This window comes from Orycteropus afer, unplaced genomic scaffold (genome assembly GCF_000298275.1).
Source record: "Orycteropus afer afer isolate SDZICR_OR568_19922 unplaced genomic scaffold, OryAfe1.0 scaffold00157, whole genome shotgun sequence".
NCBI classification, from domain to species: Eukaryota; Metazoa; Chordata; class Mammalia; order Tubulidentata; family Orycteropodidae; genus Orycteropus; species Orycteropus afer.
The window spans coordinates 1,152,857-1,165,542 of NW_006921744.1; the positions used below are offsets into that span (position 1 = coordinate 1,152,857).

Genomic DNA, 12,686 nt, shown 5'->3' on the forward strand with positions numbered 1-12,686 from the left:
TGATTTAGGTGAAAGTTTAGAGCAAACTGGTTTTCCATTCAACAATTTATACACATTTTGTCTTGTGACATTGATTATAATCTCCACAATGTAATAGCACTCTTCCTATTTCCTGTGTTTCCTGTTCCCATTCATCCTTCTTTTCCAGCCCTTCCTGCCATCTGAGCTTTATTCCTGGGCAAATGGTATACCGTTTTGATCTTTTACAGTTGACTGTTCTAAGGAGTGTGTACTTCTCTATTATTACTGTTCAGCTTACAGACCTAGTGTTTGGCTTAAAGTGGAGCCACAGGGTGAGTTCATTTCCCACCTTGAAAGGTGTCTAAGGACCATGGTCTCAGGAATTCCCAGTTTTCTTCAGACCAGTAAGTCTAGTCATTTTTCTGATTTTGAGTTTTGTTTCTCATTTTTCTCTTATTCTATCCAGGACCTCCTATTGTGATCCCTTTCAGAGTAGCCAGGCACCATCTATGTTTTCTTGTCTCAGGGTCACAGAGGCTGTTGCCTTGCATGTTTAATTTTCTTCATTTTTCTTTGTTCCAGATAGGGAAAGACCAATAGTTGCACCTTAGATGGCTACTACAAACTTTCAAGAGTTAGTCACTACTCATCACAGTAGGGGTAGAACACTGTCTTCATGGACTATATCATGTCAGTTTACCTTGGCGTCTCAGAATAGGGAACTTTTATAGTTTATACCATTCCTTTTGTTTTGTTACTATGAACACAGCTTTCTTTCTCTTAAATCATAAAAATTCACCTGTTTTTTGTCAGTAGGTACTCTGGCCATGTCTTCATTACCTGCTAAGGATTCATGCTTTCCCTCTTCCTTTTGCTGATTAAAATCAGATTAAAAGAAAAAAAAAAAAAAAGAAGATTAGTACCTGAGACATATGATTAATTCTATTTTTACATTAAAATGTAAAAATGTTTCCTTGACTTTTGGACATATTTTTTTTCTCCTGATGAAATCCTCCACTGACTTCCAACTTTGTTCAGGTTCAAGTTGGTCTACTAAACCTAGTAAATAAGGCCTTTATAATCTGGCTTCTACAAACCTGCCCAAGAAATAGGATTGGAAATTGCGGTCAGAACATAAAATTCTGTAGTTTAAGATTTCATAGTTGGAGCAGTTTAAGCAATGAGTTTGGCCATGGCTCTAAGTAACTAAAGTGGAACAGAGATAAATCAACTGGAATTAAGATGAAGGATTTATGTAGAAAGACATGAAATATGGATTGAAGTAGGTGGAATAATGCCTATCAAAAATGTCCCCATCATAATCCTTGGAACCTGTTAATATATTACTTGGTGAGAGGGAATTAAGGTTGCAAGTGAAATTAAGGCTGCTAATAACTTGACCTTAACAATAAAGACATTATACTAGATTATTCAGAGGTGCCCCAATATAATCACTAGGGCCTTTGGAAGTGACAGATGTGGGCGGGAGAGTCAATGACAGTGGTACAGTGTGAGGAGGACTCAAGCAGTCCTTGCTGGCTTTGAAGATGGAAGGGATCTACGAGTCAAGGAAATGGGTAGTTTCTAGAAGCTGGAAAAGGCAAGAAAATGGATTCTTCCCTAGTGCCTCCACAAAGAACACAGTCTTGCCGACACCCTGATTTTGCCCCAGTGAAACCCACTTTGGACTTCTTATTTCTAGAACTGTTAAGATAATAAATCTGTGTTCTTTTAAGCCACCAAGTTTATTGTACAATTCTTATTATTCACAGTAATAATATGCTACACAGTCCCCACAAACACTGAATTAGTAAGGCCCTCTTCAACCTCACTGTCCTGATGGCACACTGGTTAAAGTGGAAGGCTGCTAAGCAAATGAATGGTCAGTGGTTCAAATCCACCAGCTCTAAGGGAGAAAGAAATGGCAGTTTGCTTCCCTAAATATTTAAAGTCTTGGAAACCCTACAGTTACACTCTGTCCCGTAGGGTTGTTATGAGTTGGAATAGACTTAATGGCACTGGGATTGTGTTTGGGGTTTTCTTCAAATCAGCCGGGAATTTTCTGCAGCTCTTGCATGCATGTGTACCAATGACTGTGCAAACAAACACCGATGGAGTATTTTAGCAAACAGATGAATTATGGAATCTAGAATCCACAAATAATGAGGGTCAACTGTAATTTGTTAGAGCAGTAAAAGCACAGGAATATCCATAAGTGTCCTCTAAAAATGAAACTTGAAGTAGTAAGAAAGCTTTGAGCCAGGGGCCAAAGTCCTTCATTTATTAAGTAAAAAAATAAGCATAGAGCCCTTGCTATATGCCAACCATATTCAAGATCTAGCCCTTATAAAGCTGTGGTTTCTGAACCCAGGAAAGTGACTAAGAAGTCAGTAGATGATTAAGACAGGGAAGGGTTAAGGGTGATAAAATAGAATTTTGTGAGCCCCAAAGTAAATAGGATTATTTATAAATTGGTCAAATTTTGAAAGTGGCAATGGGAAACCTGGTCAATGCTGACTTCTTAGTGTTACAAAACAGGTACTGGATACTAGAAAAGGAGAGACCCAAGAAAAATTAGGTCCTAGTGATGAGGTTTCTGTGCAAGCAGAACAGAAAGTAGAGAGTAACCAAATGTGGGTAGTAGTCGTGACAATTATATAAGTGATAACAATTACAGAACTTCCCGTTCATTGAATGTTTACCATGTACTGGGCCCTAAATTTTCTCATTTAATTCTCACAACTTTATAAAGGAAGACCAAGGAAGAATTGATGTGTTTGAGTTGTGGTGTTGGCAAAGAATACCGAAAGTACCACAGACTGACAGAACTAACAAATCTGTCCTGGAAGAAGTCCAGCCAGAGTGCTCCTTGGAAGTGAGAATGGCCAGACTTTGTCTTACCTACTTTGGTCATGCTGTCAGAAAGGACCATTCCCTGGAGAAGGATAACATGTTTGGTAAAGTGGAGGGTCAATGAAAAAGGGGAAGGCCCTCAACGAGATGCACTGACATAGTGTGCAACAATGGGTACTGGACTGGGCAGTGTCTCATTCTGTTGTACGTCAGGCCGCTATGAGTCGGAGCCAACTCAAGAGCACCTAACAACAACAGTTCCCAGGAGCTTTGGTGGCATGGTGGTTAAAGCATTTGGCTGCTAACCAAAAGGACAGCGGTTTGACTCCACCAGCTGCTCCAAGGAAGAAAATGAGGCAGTCTGCTTCCATAAAGATTTATAGCGTTGTAAACTCTGGGCAGTTCTACTCTGTCCTATAGTGCTGCTATGAGTCGGTATCAACTCAATAGCAGTGGGTTTCCACTACCATTGTTCCACTACTATTGTTTCATTTCACAAACAGGAAATTGTGGCTGAGATTAAATAACACAACCACATGGCTAAAAAATGAATAAGCCAGGATCTAAGCCTAAACCACTTTGCTACATCGTTGCTGTTCTGAAAAAGTACAGTAAGGTTCTTTAGCATGAAAATAAGGTATCAGAGAACATATGGGAACAGTTGGGAAAGAGGAAAATGAGAAATTCAGAGATAAATGAGAGAACAATACAGTTATTCTTATACTTAAAGTAACAGTAAGGTAATTTAGATAAGTTTAACTTAAACTAGGGAGCTCTGGTGGCATAGTGGTTAAAGCATGTGCCTGCTAACCAAAAGGTTGGTGGTTCAAATCCACTAGCCTGTCTGCTAGAGAAAGATGAGACAGTCTGCTTCTCTAAAGATTTACAGCCTTAGAAACCACATGGGGCAGTTGTACTCTGCTCTAAAGGGTCAGACTCAATGGCAGTGAGTTTAACTTAAACTAAAATGAAGACTATGAACCAATAGGAGAAATATTTTAACATAACAGCTACTTCCACAATGCTTGATTTCTACACAAAAATTTTTAATTCCGTGTGCTTTCCCAGAAGTTCTGTAAATACTCTGCTAATAAATAATGCCTTTCTTTCCACTCATTTATCTAGCTTTGAACTGAATTCTTAGAAAGTATTAGTCTTTATACTTAATATATACTTTGTTGAACAATCCTTAAAATACCCACACAATATAAATAATTGTCAGCACTGAAAAACTCAGGTGTCAATTGTCAGCTGGTTGTAAGTTAATAATACTCTAAAACTGACAAATATTAAATATTAAATATCTATTAATAAAGGAATAGATATGGTACAAGGAGCTTTGGTGGTGCAGTGCTTAAATGTTAAGATGATAAATGAAAGGTTGGTAGTTTGAATCCAGTCACTCCACAGGAGAAAGATGTGGCAGTCTACTTCTGTAAACATTACAGTTTTAGAAACCCTATAGGGCAGTTCTACTCTGTCCTAAAGGGTCGTTATGAATGGGAATCAACTGGATGGCAACAGGTTTAGATATAACATAGCCATATAATGGACTGTCATATAATTATTACAATGATAATAACAAAGACACATACAGTACATAGCATGTGCCAAGCACTATTCTAAGTACTTTACAAATATTAATTCTCCTAAAAATCTCATACAAGTCCCATGTAGTATGTATTAATGACATTCGATTTTACAGATAAGGAAGCTGACACAAAGAGGTAATGTAACTTAAGTTATACAACTAGTATGAAAGACAGGGTTGGGATTTCAAGCCAGGCAGCATAGCTACAAAACCACTGGTTGTTTTTAAACCATTAGATTAAGTGACCTTTCCAATTTTAGTACTAACATTATAGCTAAAGCATTTCCTATGTTAAATGAAAATAGTATGGTTTAGAACTATTAAAAACAAACAAACAAACTCACTGCTGTTGAGTCAATTTCAACTCATAGTAACTCCTCCTTGGGTTTCTGAAGTGGTATCTCTAAAGAAGTAGATTGTCCAGTCTTCCTTCTGAGGAGTGCTGGTGAGTCTGAACTGCCAGCCTTCTGGTTAGCAGTCAAATGCCCTAGGCACTACACCACCAGAGACTAAGTAATCTCAAATAAGTAAAAGAAATAGAAAAAAATATTGGATTAAATACAAAAATGTCAACAGTCTGTGGTGATGGAATTACGAGTTTTCCTGTCCATTTTATAAATAGTAAATGCATTACTTTAGTAACCTATAAAAATATTTTAAAAAACAAAACACTGACAAAGTGTCAAAAACAAAATTTCCAAAATAAGTACAAGTCAAACTGCATCCTGAAAGTTTCTGTGACTTAATTTTATATAGCAAAAGCAGAATAAAGACTTTTAATTAAAACATATTACTACAGCTTAAGTCACTTCTTGGTGACCCAGAGGGAGCAAGTATTTGAACCTGTGGGCTCAGGACCATAGTTGCAGGGGACATCAAGCTCAATTGGCATAACACAGTACACAAAACATTGTTCCACCTCCTACTTTGGCGAGTAGCGATTGGAATCTTAAAAGCTTGCAACCAGCCATCTAGATGCAAAGATGGGTCTCTCCTCATCCAGAGCAAAGAAGAATGAAGAAAACCAAAGATTCATGGAAACAATTAGTCCTCGCAACTGGTACACCATGTGATCCTCAGCTTATACGACTATGAGACCAGAAAAACTACATGGTGCCCAGCTACCAATATCAACCACTCGGAGTGGGATCTATGTAGGAGATTCTGGATAGAGAGCAAGAACAATGTGGAACAAAACTCAAAATCATTTGGGAAAAAAAAGACCAGGTTTGCTGGTCTGATAAAGGCTGGTGGAACCACTGAGACTATGGCTCCTAGCTGCCCTTCAGGTCTGGAATTGAATCCACACCTATGGCTTCCAGCCAAACAAAAAACAGGCATATGAGTTGAACATTCACCTGAGGTAGATACACTCTTTGGAGAGAACAATCATGGGAGAAAGATGGGCTATGTATGCACAGGGAGATAGCTCGGGGGCAGGAGTGCATGAAGGGATGGACAGAGGGAAGAGGTAACTATTGGGAGGAAGTGGGAGGGAGCTGTTGCATTGGGGTAAATTGCAGCCAACTTCATGAGACAACGTGTGTGTGAACTGCTGTATGGAAAGTGAATTTGCTCTGTAAACTTTCACCCAAATCCCTCCCCCCAAAAAAAGAAAAACCGTATTACTATAGCTTAAAGAACATTTTTCTTCTTCATAGGGAAAAGATCCAGCTGGACCCTATGAATATTATGTACAATTAATGCTGGAAAAACTATACTATAGAAAATGGTAAAGAAGTATCAGGCACAAAAAAGGTATCATTTTAAGGACTTTAACATTCCCAAAGTATAAACATAATACTAACAAAACTCACTGCTGTTGAGTCGGATTCAACTCATAGCAACCCCTCCTTGGGTTTCCAAGATGGTATCACTACAGAAGTAGATCACCCAACCTTTCTTCCAAGGAATGGCTGGTGGGTTTGAACTGCCAGCCTTCTGGTTAGCAGACAATGCCTTAGGCACTATGCCACCAGAGTTTCTTATAGGATAAGGATAAGGATAAAAACCAAAAACCAAACTCACTGCCATCGAGTCAATTCTGACTCGTAGCAACCCCCTTTGGGTTTCCGAGGTGGTCAATCTTTACAGAACTAGATTGCCCAATCTTCCTTCTGCAGAGTGGCTGGTCATTTGAACCTCCAATCTTCTGGCTGGCAGTCAAATGCCTTAGGTAGTAATCCACAAGAGCTCCTGATAAACACAATGGTAGCATATATATATAAAATCCAGAGGTATTCCTATTGTATAATTAAAAATTATTAACATGAAAATTCTATGGTAGTATAGAAAAAGCCAAATACAAAATTGTATTTCTTCTATGACTAAAACTACCTGCAAATTTACATGTATATTTAGTAGTAGAAAAATGGAACCCAGGGGCAGGAGGAGGCATAAATAAATGTGCCAGGTAACGTAGTAGGTTAAGTCTTTTTTCAATTTCAATAATGTCTGTAATAATAGTCTACCATAAAAGTAGAATACAATACACTCCCTTTCATTCTGTGTTCTTCTCCCACACAATGATTGGTGTGACTTCACTGCAATGGTCCTGACATCAGTAGAACTAATGAAACTGTCATCCACTTGTGCTATTGAGATACACAAGTTACTGACAACCTACAAATAATTAAGTCCTAAACTTGGTAGATATGGTATTTTTGGAATTTAAAACATATTTTCTCATATAAACAATGTTAAAAATGACAGTCAAGTTACCAAGCTAACCCTCAGAGGCCTATTTGATCCATACGCAATATGGAACAATCCTAAAGTAATCCTGAGGATCCATACCCCAGGCCAAGTGTCCGAGTCTCAAGGCCTGAGAGTAAGGAATAGAGGTGCAGGCCTACCTGAGACTGTGGCTGATAGCCCTGCCCTATCTGACATAGGTGTGGAAGTACAGCTACAAAGACACTAAGGCAGAGAACAGTAAGTAAGGCAAACTCCTCGACAGGGGTATGAGAGATAACCTTTCATATGTGCCAAATTCATTGCCATCAAGTTGATTCCATTGGCTTTCCAAGACTATATAAATCATTATGGAAGCAGACTGCCCCATCTTTCTTCCACATAGCAGCTGGTGGATTTGAACCACTGACCTTTGGGTTAGCAGCCAAATTCCTTAACCACTACTCCAGCAGAGCTCCTTCTCACATGCACCAACTGTTATTTCCAGGTCAGCCAGCACTGCCAAAACATAGATTTGTTTTCTTACCTTTTGTACTCATTTCTATGTCTGCCATAACTTTTCAATTTAAAACTCTTACCTAGATAGACATGGGCATGAGTCAGGAGATTTCTCAATAAGAGTCCAAATAAGACATTTCAACTTAAAAAAAAAAAAATACTGATTGCTTTAGTAAAACTTCCTTGTTTTAATAAAACTTCCTTGGTGGCTGCCAGAGGAAAGCGCATGATGTCAGGAAATCAGAGTCACTCAGGGAAAACATGGAGTCATAAACCTGACCTTCTGTTAAACAAGTTATAAAGTTATGTACAATTTTTTGTTAGTATGTAGTTTTATAACTCTGAAATCAACTTGGCATTATTTTTATAAAAATGCTAACTGAAAGCCTTATCTCAGTTACTTCCTCGGGCTACGTAGTTTTCTCTATAAAATAAGAAACAGTAGTTGTTGTTGTTGTTGTTGTTAAGTGCCGTGGAGTCATTTCCGACTCATAGCGACCCCATGCACAGCAGAACGAAAACACTGCCCGATCCCGCACCAGCCCCACAATCCCTGCTATACTTGATCCCGTCATCGCAGCCAACATATCAATCCATCTCGTTGAAGGCCTCCCCCTCTTTCGTCGACCCTCCACCCTACCAAGCATGACATCCTTCTCCAGGGAATGGTCCCTTCTTACAACATGACCAAAATAGGTGAGACGAAGTCTGGCCATTCTTGCTTCCAAGGAGCATTCTGGCTGCACTTCCTCCAGGACACATCTGTTAGTTCTTTTAGCAGTCCATGGTACTTTCAGCATTCTCCGCCAGCACCACAACTCAAAAACATCAACTCTTCTTTGGTCTTCCTTATTCATTGTCCAGCTCTCACATGCATACCAGGCGATTGGAAATATCATGGCTTGTGTCAGGCGCACCTTAGTCCTCAAGGAGATATCCTTGCTCCTCAGCACTTGAAACAGTTCCTTCGCAGTTGACTTTCCCAATGCTACATGTCGTCTAGTGTCCAAACAAAGTTCAGGAATTAGTTGGCCATGACTTCATTCCTAACAGAACTTTTATCATCTTGTGCCTGTCTGTCTAAAAAAAGCACACACTGTAGTCTCAGTTTATAGATAAAATTCCAAAGCCAAACTCACTGCCATCAAGTTGATTCTGACTCATAGCAACCCCATAGGGTTTCTAAGGCTGTAAATCTTTACAGAAGCAGATTGCCTCTCTTTCTTCTGCATACAGGCTGGTGGGTTCGAACCACTGACCTTTTAGTTAGAGCCAAATGTCTTAACCACTGCACGACCAGAGCTCCTTTATATGAACTAACCATTAAAATGAAATCAAATCTGGATACTTAAAAAATTCAAAATTAATACTCCATCTCCAATGAGCCCATTTTTTCCACAAGCCCAGCTTATTAAAGTTGTGAATATCTCAACATTTGCTTCTAATGTGTCTCTTCTTCAAGACAAATTTTATCTGCAAAAAAATAATAAAACAAACAAAAACCCCCACAGCTTGGAAATCTACTCACCCAAAATAATACTAAGCTAGTAAGAATTAGAAATAAAAGAACTTTAAATTCCACTGGAGAAAATGAAAAGCTTTTTCAATGCCATGAAAAAAATGTGGAACCAGTATAGGAGTAGAGGGGTGTTGAGAAATGAGGAAAAACTATACCTAACATTTTAAATAACATCTTACTGTTTATAAAGTATTTCACATAAAAAGTGGGGGAGTAAATACTTTAAGAGGCATCATTTTATCACGGCCAAGTGAATTCTCTCACTCCCTGATAATGTCATCCCAATCCTTACAGACTAAAAATCTAAACTCCTTCTAAAACATACAATGCTTTTTATGATCTGATGTCTATCACCTTCTCAAGTTCATATTCAGTCTCCTCCCTCCTCCCATGCCTCTCACATAAACCTCAAATGCTCTCCCTCTTCCCAGTCTTTCCAAATGTAGGTAGTCTCTTGACTTAGTAAATGCTTAAAAAAAAAAAAAAAAAATCAGTACCAAAATGTTAACAGTGGTCAGAATAATCAGAAGCAATGGGTATTATTTCCCCATCTGTCCTTTTTTAAGAAAAATATCTTAAATGCTTAAGCATTTAAATTAAACATTATTTTCCATAATATAACCTTTGGTTTCCCAAATGTTAATGATGGAACTCTAAACTTTCAATCCAAAATGCCACTCCAAGAAGGGATGAAAAAGATGTGCAGCACCTTGTCACCCTAAGGGTGGTAGGAAGAAAGGATGTAGGATACATTTCCAGTACATTGGCTTTTAAATAATTATTCTTACTATAGTAACTGTTCTATTGCAGCTCTGAGTTACAGATATCACACTAAATCTTAAAGGTATTTTTCAAATCTTAAGATTTGTTGAGTTTGTTTTTTCAGTGTGACAGAAATGGAATAAAACCAATTTTATACCTAAGGGGAAAAACTGAGAAAACAAATTATACCTCAGATTTTTGCCTTTGGGTTTCTACGGCTGGGAAGAGCTCCATCCAGAGACTGAGCAGAGTGAAAAGATTGACTTTAGAGAGCCTTGGTATTTGACCTACAAAAGAGGGTAAATATTTTAAAATTTGACAGGTACGTCTTAGCTCAAGTCCACGTGGGTGCTGCCGCCTTAGCGGGACGCTAAGTGAAAAGGATCAGACAAAAAAAATTGTTATTTCCTAGAAGGCCGGCTTTAACCTCACTTGCGGCGACCTTCTGCGGCACTTTTCAAACTTGGGCGCTCTTTCTTCAGCCCTCTACCGGCAGTAAAGGATTGCTTCGACAGATAAACGTAGCTATGGGAACCATCTAAAGGAAGTTAAGGAAAGTCTTCGAACCTAACGTCGTCCTGAAGCAAGCTTTTCGAGAGGCTGTGCTGAGTTATGTATTCAAGGGTGACTAGAATACTGCAGTAAAAATGCGGTGACCTTCGAGGGTAAAGAAATTGAAATATAGGAAAGTGCCGCATGCGTTTAATTTGGAAATCTAGGAAACAGCGCAGGTTGGGGGATTCCTTCAGGCTCGTCAATTCTCCCAGATCCCAGCTTTGGGTTCGGGGAGGAAAAATAAAGGGAACAACAAGCCCGAAACCGCATACACCTACGTGGCTGGACCGAGGGGTCCCGGGGCAGAGACGAGGATGCGCCCAGGGCGGGGATGAGACAGCCAGGAGCAGTAGAGCAGGCGAGAATGGGCAGACAGGGAACCCGAAGTTAAACGGCGGGAGACGCACAAGGCAGAGCGAAAGGCTGGGGTCCCCGGCACTCACCCGTCATACTTCCAGTCTGGGTGCTGACTGACTGCACCGCCCCCGCGCTCTCCAGATTTTGCATCTGCCCCGCTTCTTTCATCCCATTCCTAGCGGCCTCTGCTGCCCACGAAACTGCTCTCCGTCAAGCATGATCTTGGCCCCAGCGGTTCCCCGTCTCGCCGCATCCCAGCAACTGTAAAGCAACGGCCAACTCGACGCAGCCAGCTGTCGTACAAACCCTAAGGCCACTTCCGGGCGCCTTGTGTGACGTCAGAGAGAGGCGTGGACCGGTTGATGCTGGGTTCCCCTCAAGCGGCGCCAGGTTGGGTGTGAGGCTCTGAGCTGTAAATTACTTGAGGCTTGTATTTGGTTGTCTTGGTTGATTTTGCCAAAGTAAGGTCACTTGAGGCTCTCTTGGCGCGGACTTACAGGTTGCGCAGACTCTGATGGAGTGATGAGGACTGCTCAGAGTTGAGAGTTTTTTAGATAGCAAGAGAATTGAAGTGGAACTTGCCCCATTCTAGCAGAGAAGAGGTCTTACAGAACATGGATGGCGACGGGGAAAGCGAACAGGGCGGTCCAGGTGATTGTTGTCAAAGATTGGAGAGTCCTGGAGAACTTTGTTTAAGAAGCTTTGGTAGCTCAGTGCCTAAGGCATTTGACTGCTAATCAGAAGGTTAGTGGTTCAAACCCACCAGCCACTCCGTAGAAGGCAGATGGGACAATCCACTTGCGTAAAGATTTACCGCCTTGGAAACCCAGTGGGACTTACTATGAGTCGGAATTCACTCGATGGCAGTGGGCTTGATGGTTTTTTGGGGGAACTTTGTTAGGAACCAACTTCGGGACATTCTGCGTCTTACTAAACAAGTTGTTGTTGTTATGTGCCGTTGGGACGCGGGTTTCCCAGGCAGTATCACTAGTGAAGTAGATTGCCCAACCTTCCTTCTGAGGAGTGGCTGGTGGGTTTGAACCGCCAGTGTTCTGGTTAGCAGTCTAGTACCTTAGGCACTGTGCTACCAGAGCTCTTAAACACATTTAGACATAAAAAGACCAAACTGTGATTGCGAGAAAGGTGAGTTCAGGGGAAATAGCAGGTGGCCACTGGAAAATCTAAAATATAGCCTGATGTGGATTTGTCCCCAGGACTTTTTCTTTTTTTATGTGTCCCAAGCATGATTTAAAGTGAAGCCCCTCCCTTCCAATGACTTAGCCCATTTTCTGTCAACCAGCTCATTCTGTTGCCACAAATGCACACAAAAGCAAGATAACCTGCTTCCAGATCATAAAAGGACATAAAATTTTCAGTGCTAATACTCCCTGTTACACAGTTAGTCACCAATTGAACAAGGGGTTCCATTCTCACCCCTTCTAAGTTATTTAGTTAGTTTTCATTATTACGCCTTTTATTATCAATATCTTTATAAAGTCAATATTTGGAGACTGGAAACATTACATATAAACTTGAAGATATATTTTCATACAAACACAAAAGTACACATGTTCATTAAAATAAAATGGATGGCTGGCCTTTTGTCTTCAAAATGGATCATCTGGATTATCCTTGGGAATGAGGATGGCGTTTCTAGTGGGAAAATTAGCAAACGTTGTCTAGTCCTTTTATAGGCTGCAACATTGTCTGTAGTAAATAATATTAACCATCCAAAAAAAAAAAAAAATCACTGCCATGCAGTGGATTCTAACTCCTAGCAACTCCCATCGTGGTTGCAGGTGGTAAATCTTTATGGAGCTCTGGTAGCATAGTGCCTAATGCACTTGACTGCTAACCAGAAGGCTGGCAGTTCAAACCCACCAGCCACTCCTCGGA

The 12,686-nt window shown here is 40.2% G+C and overlaps 1 protein-coding gene across 1 annotated transcript in view; it reads right to left on the minus strand.

The window, feature by feature from the left end:
- CDADC1 (cytidine and dCMP deaminase domain containing 1) overlaps nt 1–10,958 on the minus strand; it is a 63,956-nt gene extending 52,998 nt beyond the window's left edge. Inside the window, exons 1-3 of the mRNA XM_042781724.1 lie at nt 10,877–10,958; nt 10,068–10,165; nt 761–835 (exon numbers count right to left, since the gene is read on the minus strand). Of these exons, the coding sequence (XP_042637658.1) occupies nt 761–835; nt 10,068–10,165; nt 10,877–10,958 (255 nt within the window). The remainder of the gene's footprint in view (nt 1–760; nt 836–10,067; nt 10,166–10,876) is intronic.
- Between the last annotated feature and the right edge of the window lie 1,728 nt (nt 10,959–12,686).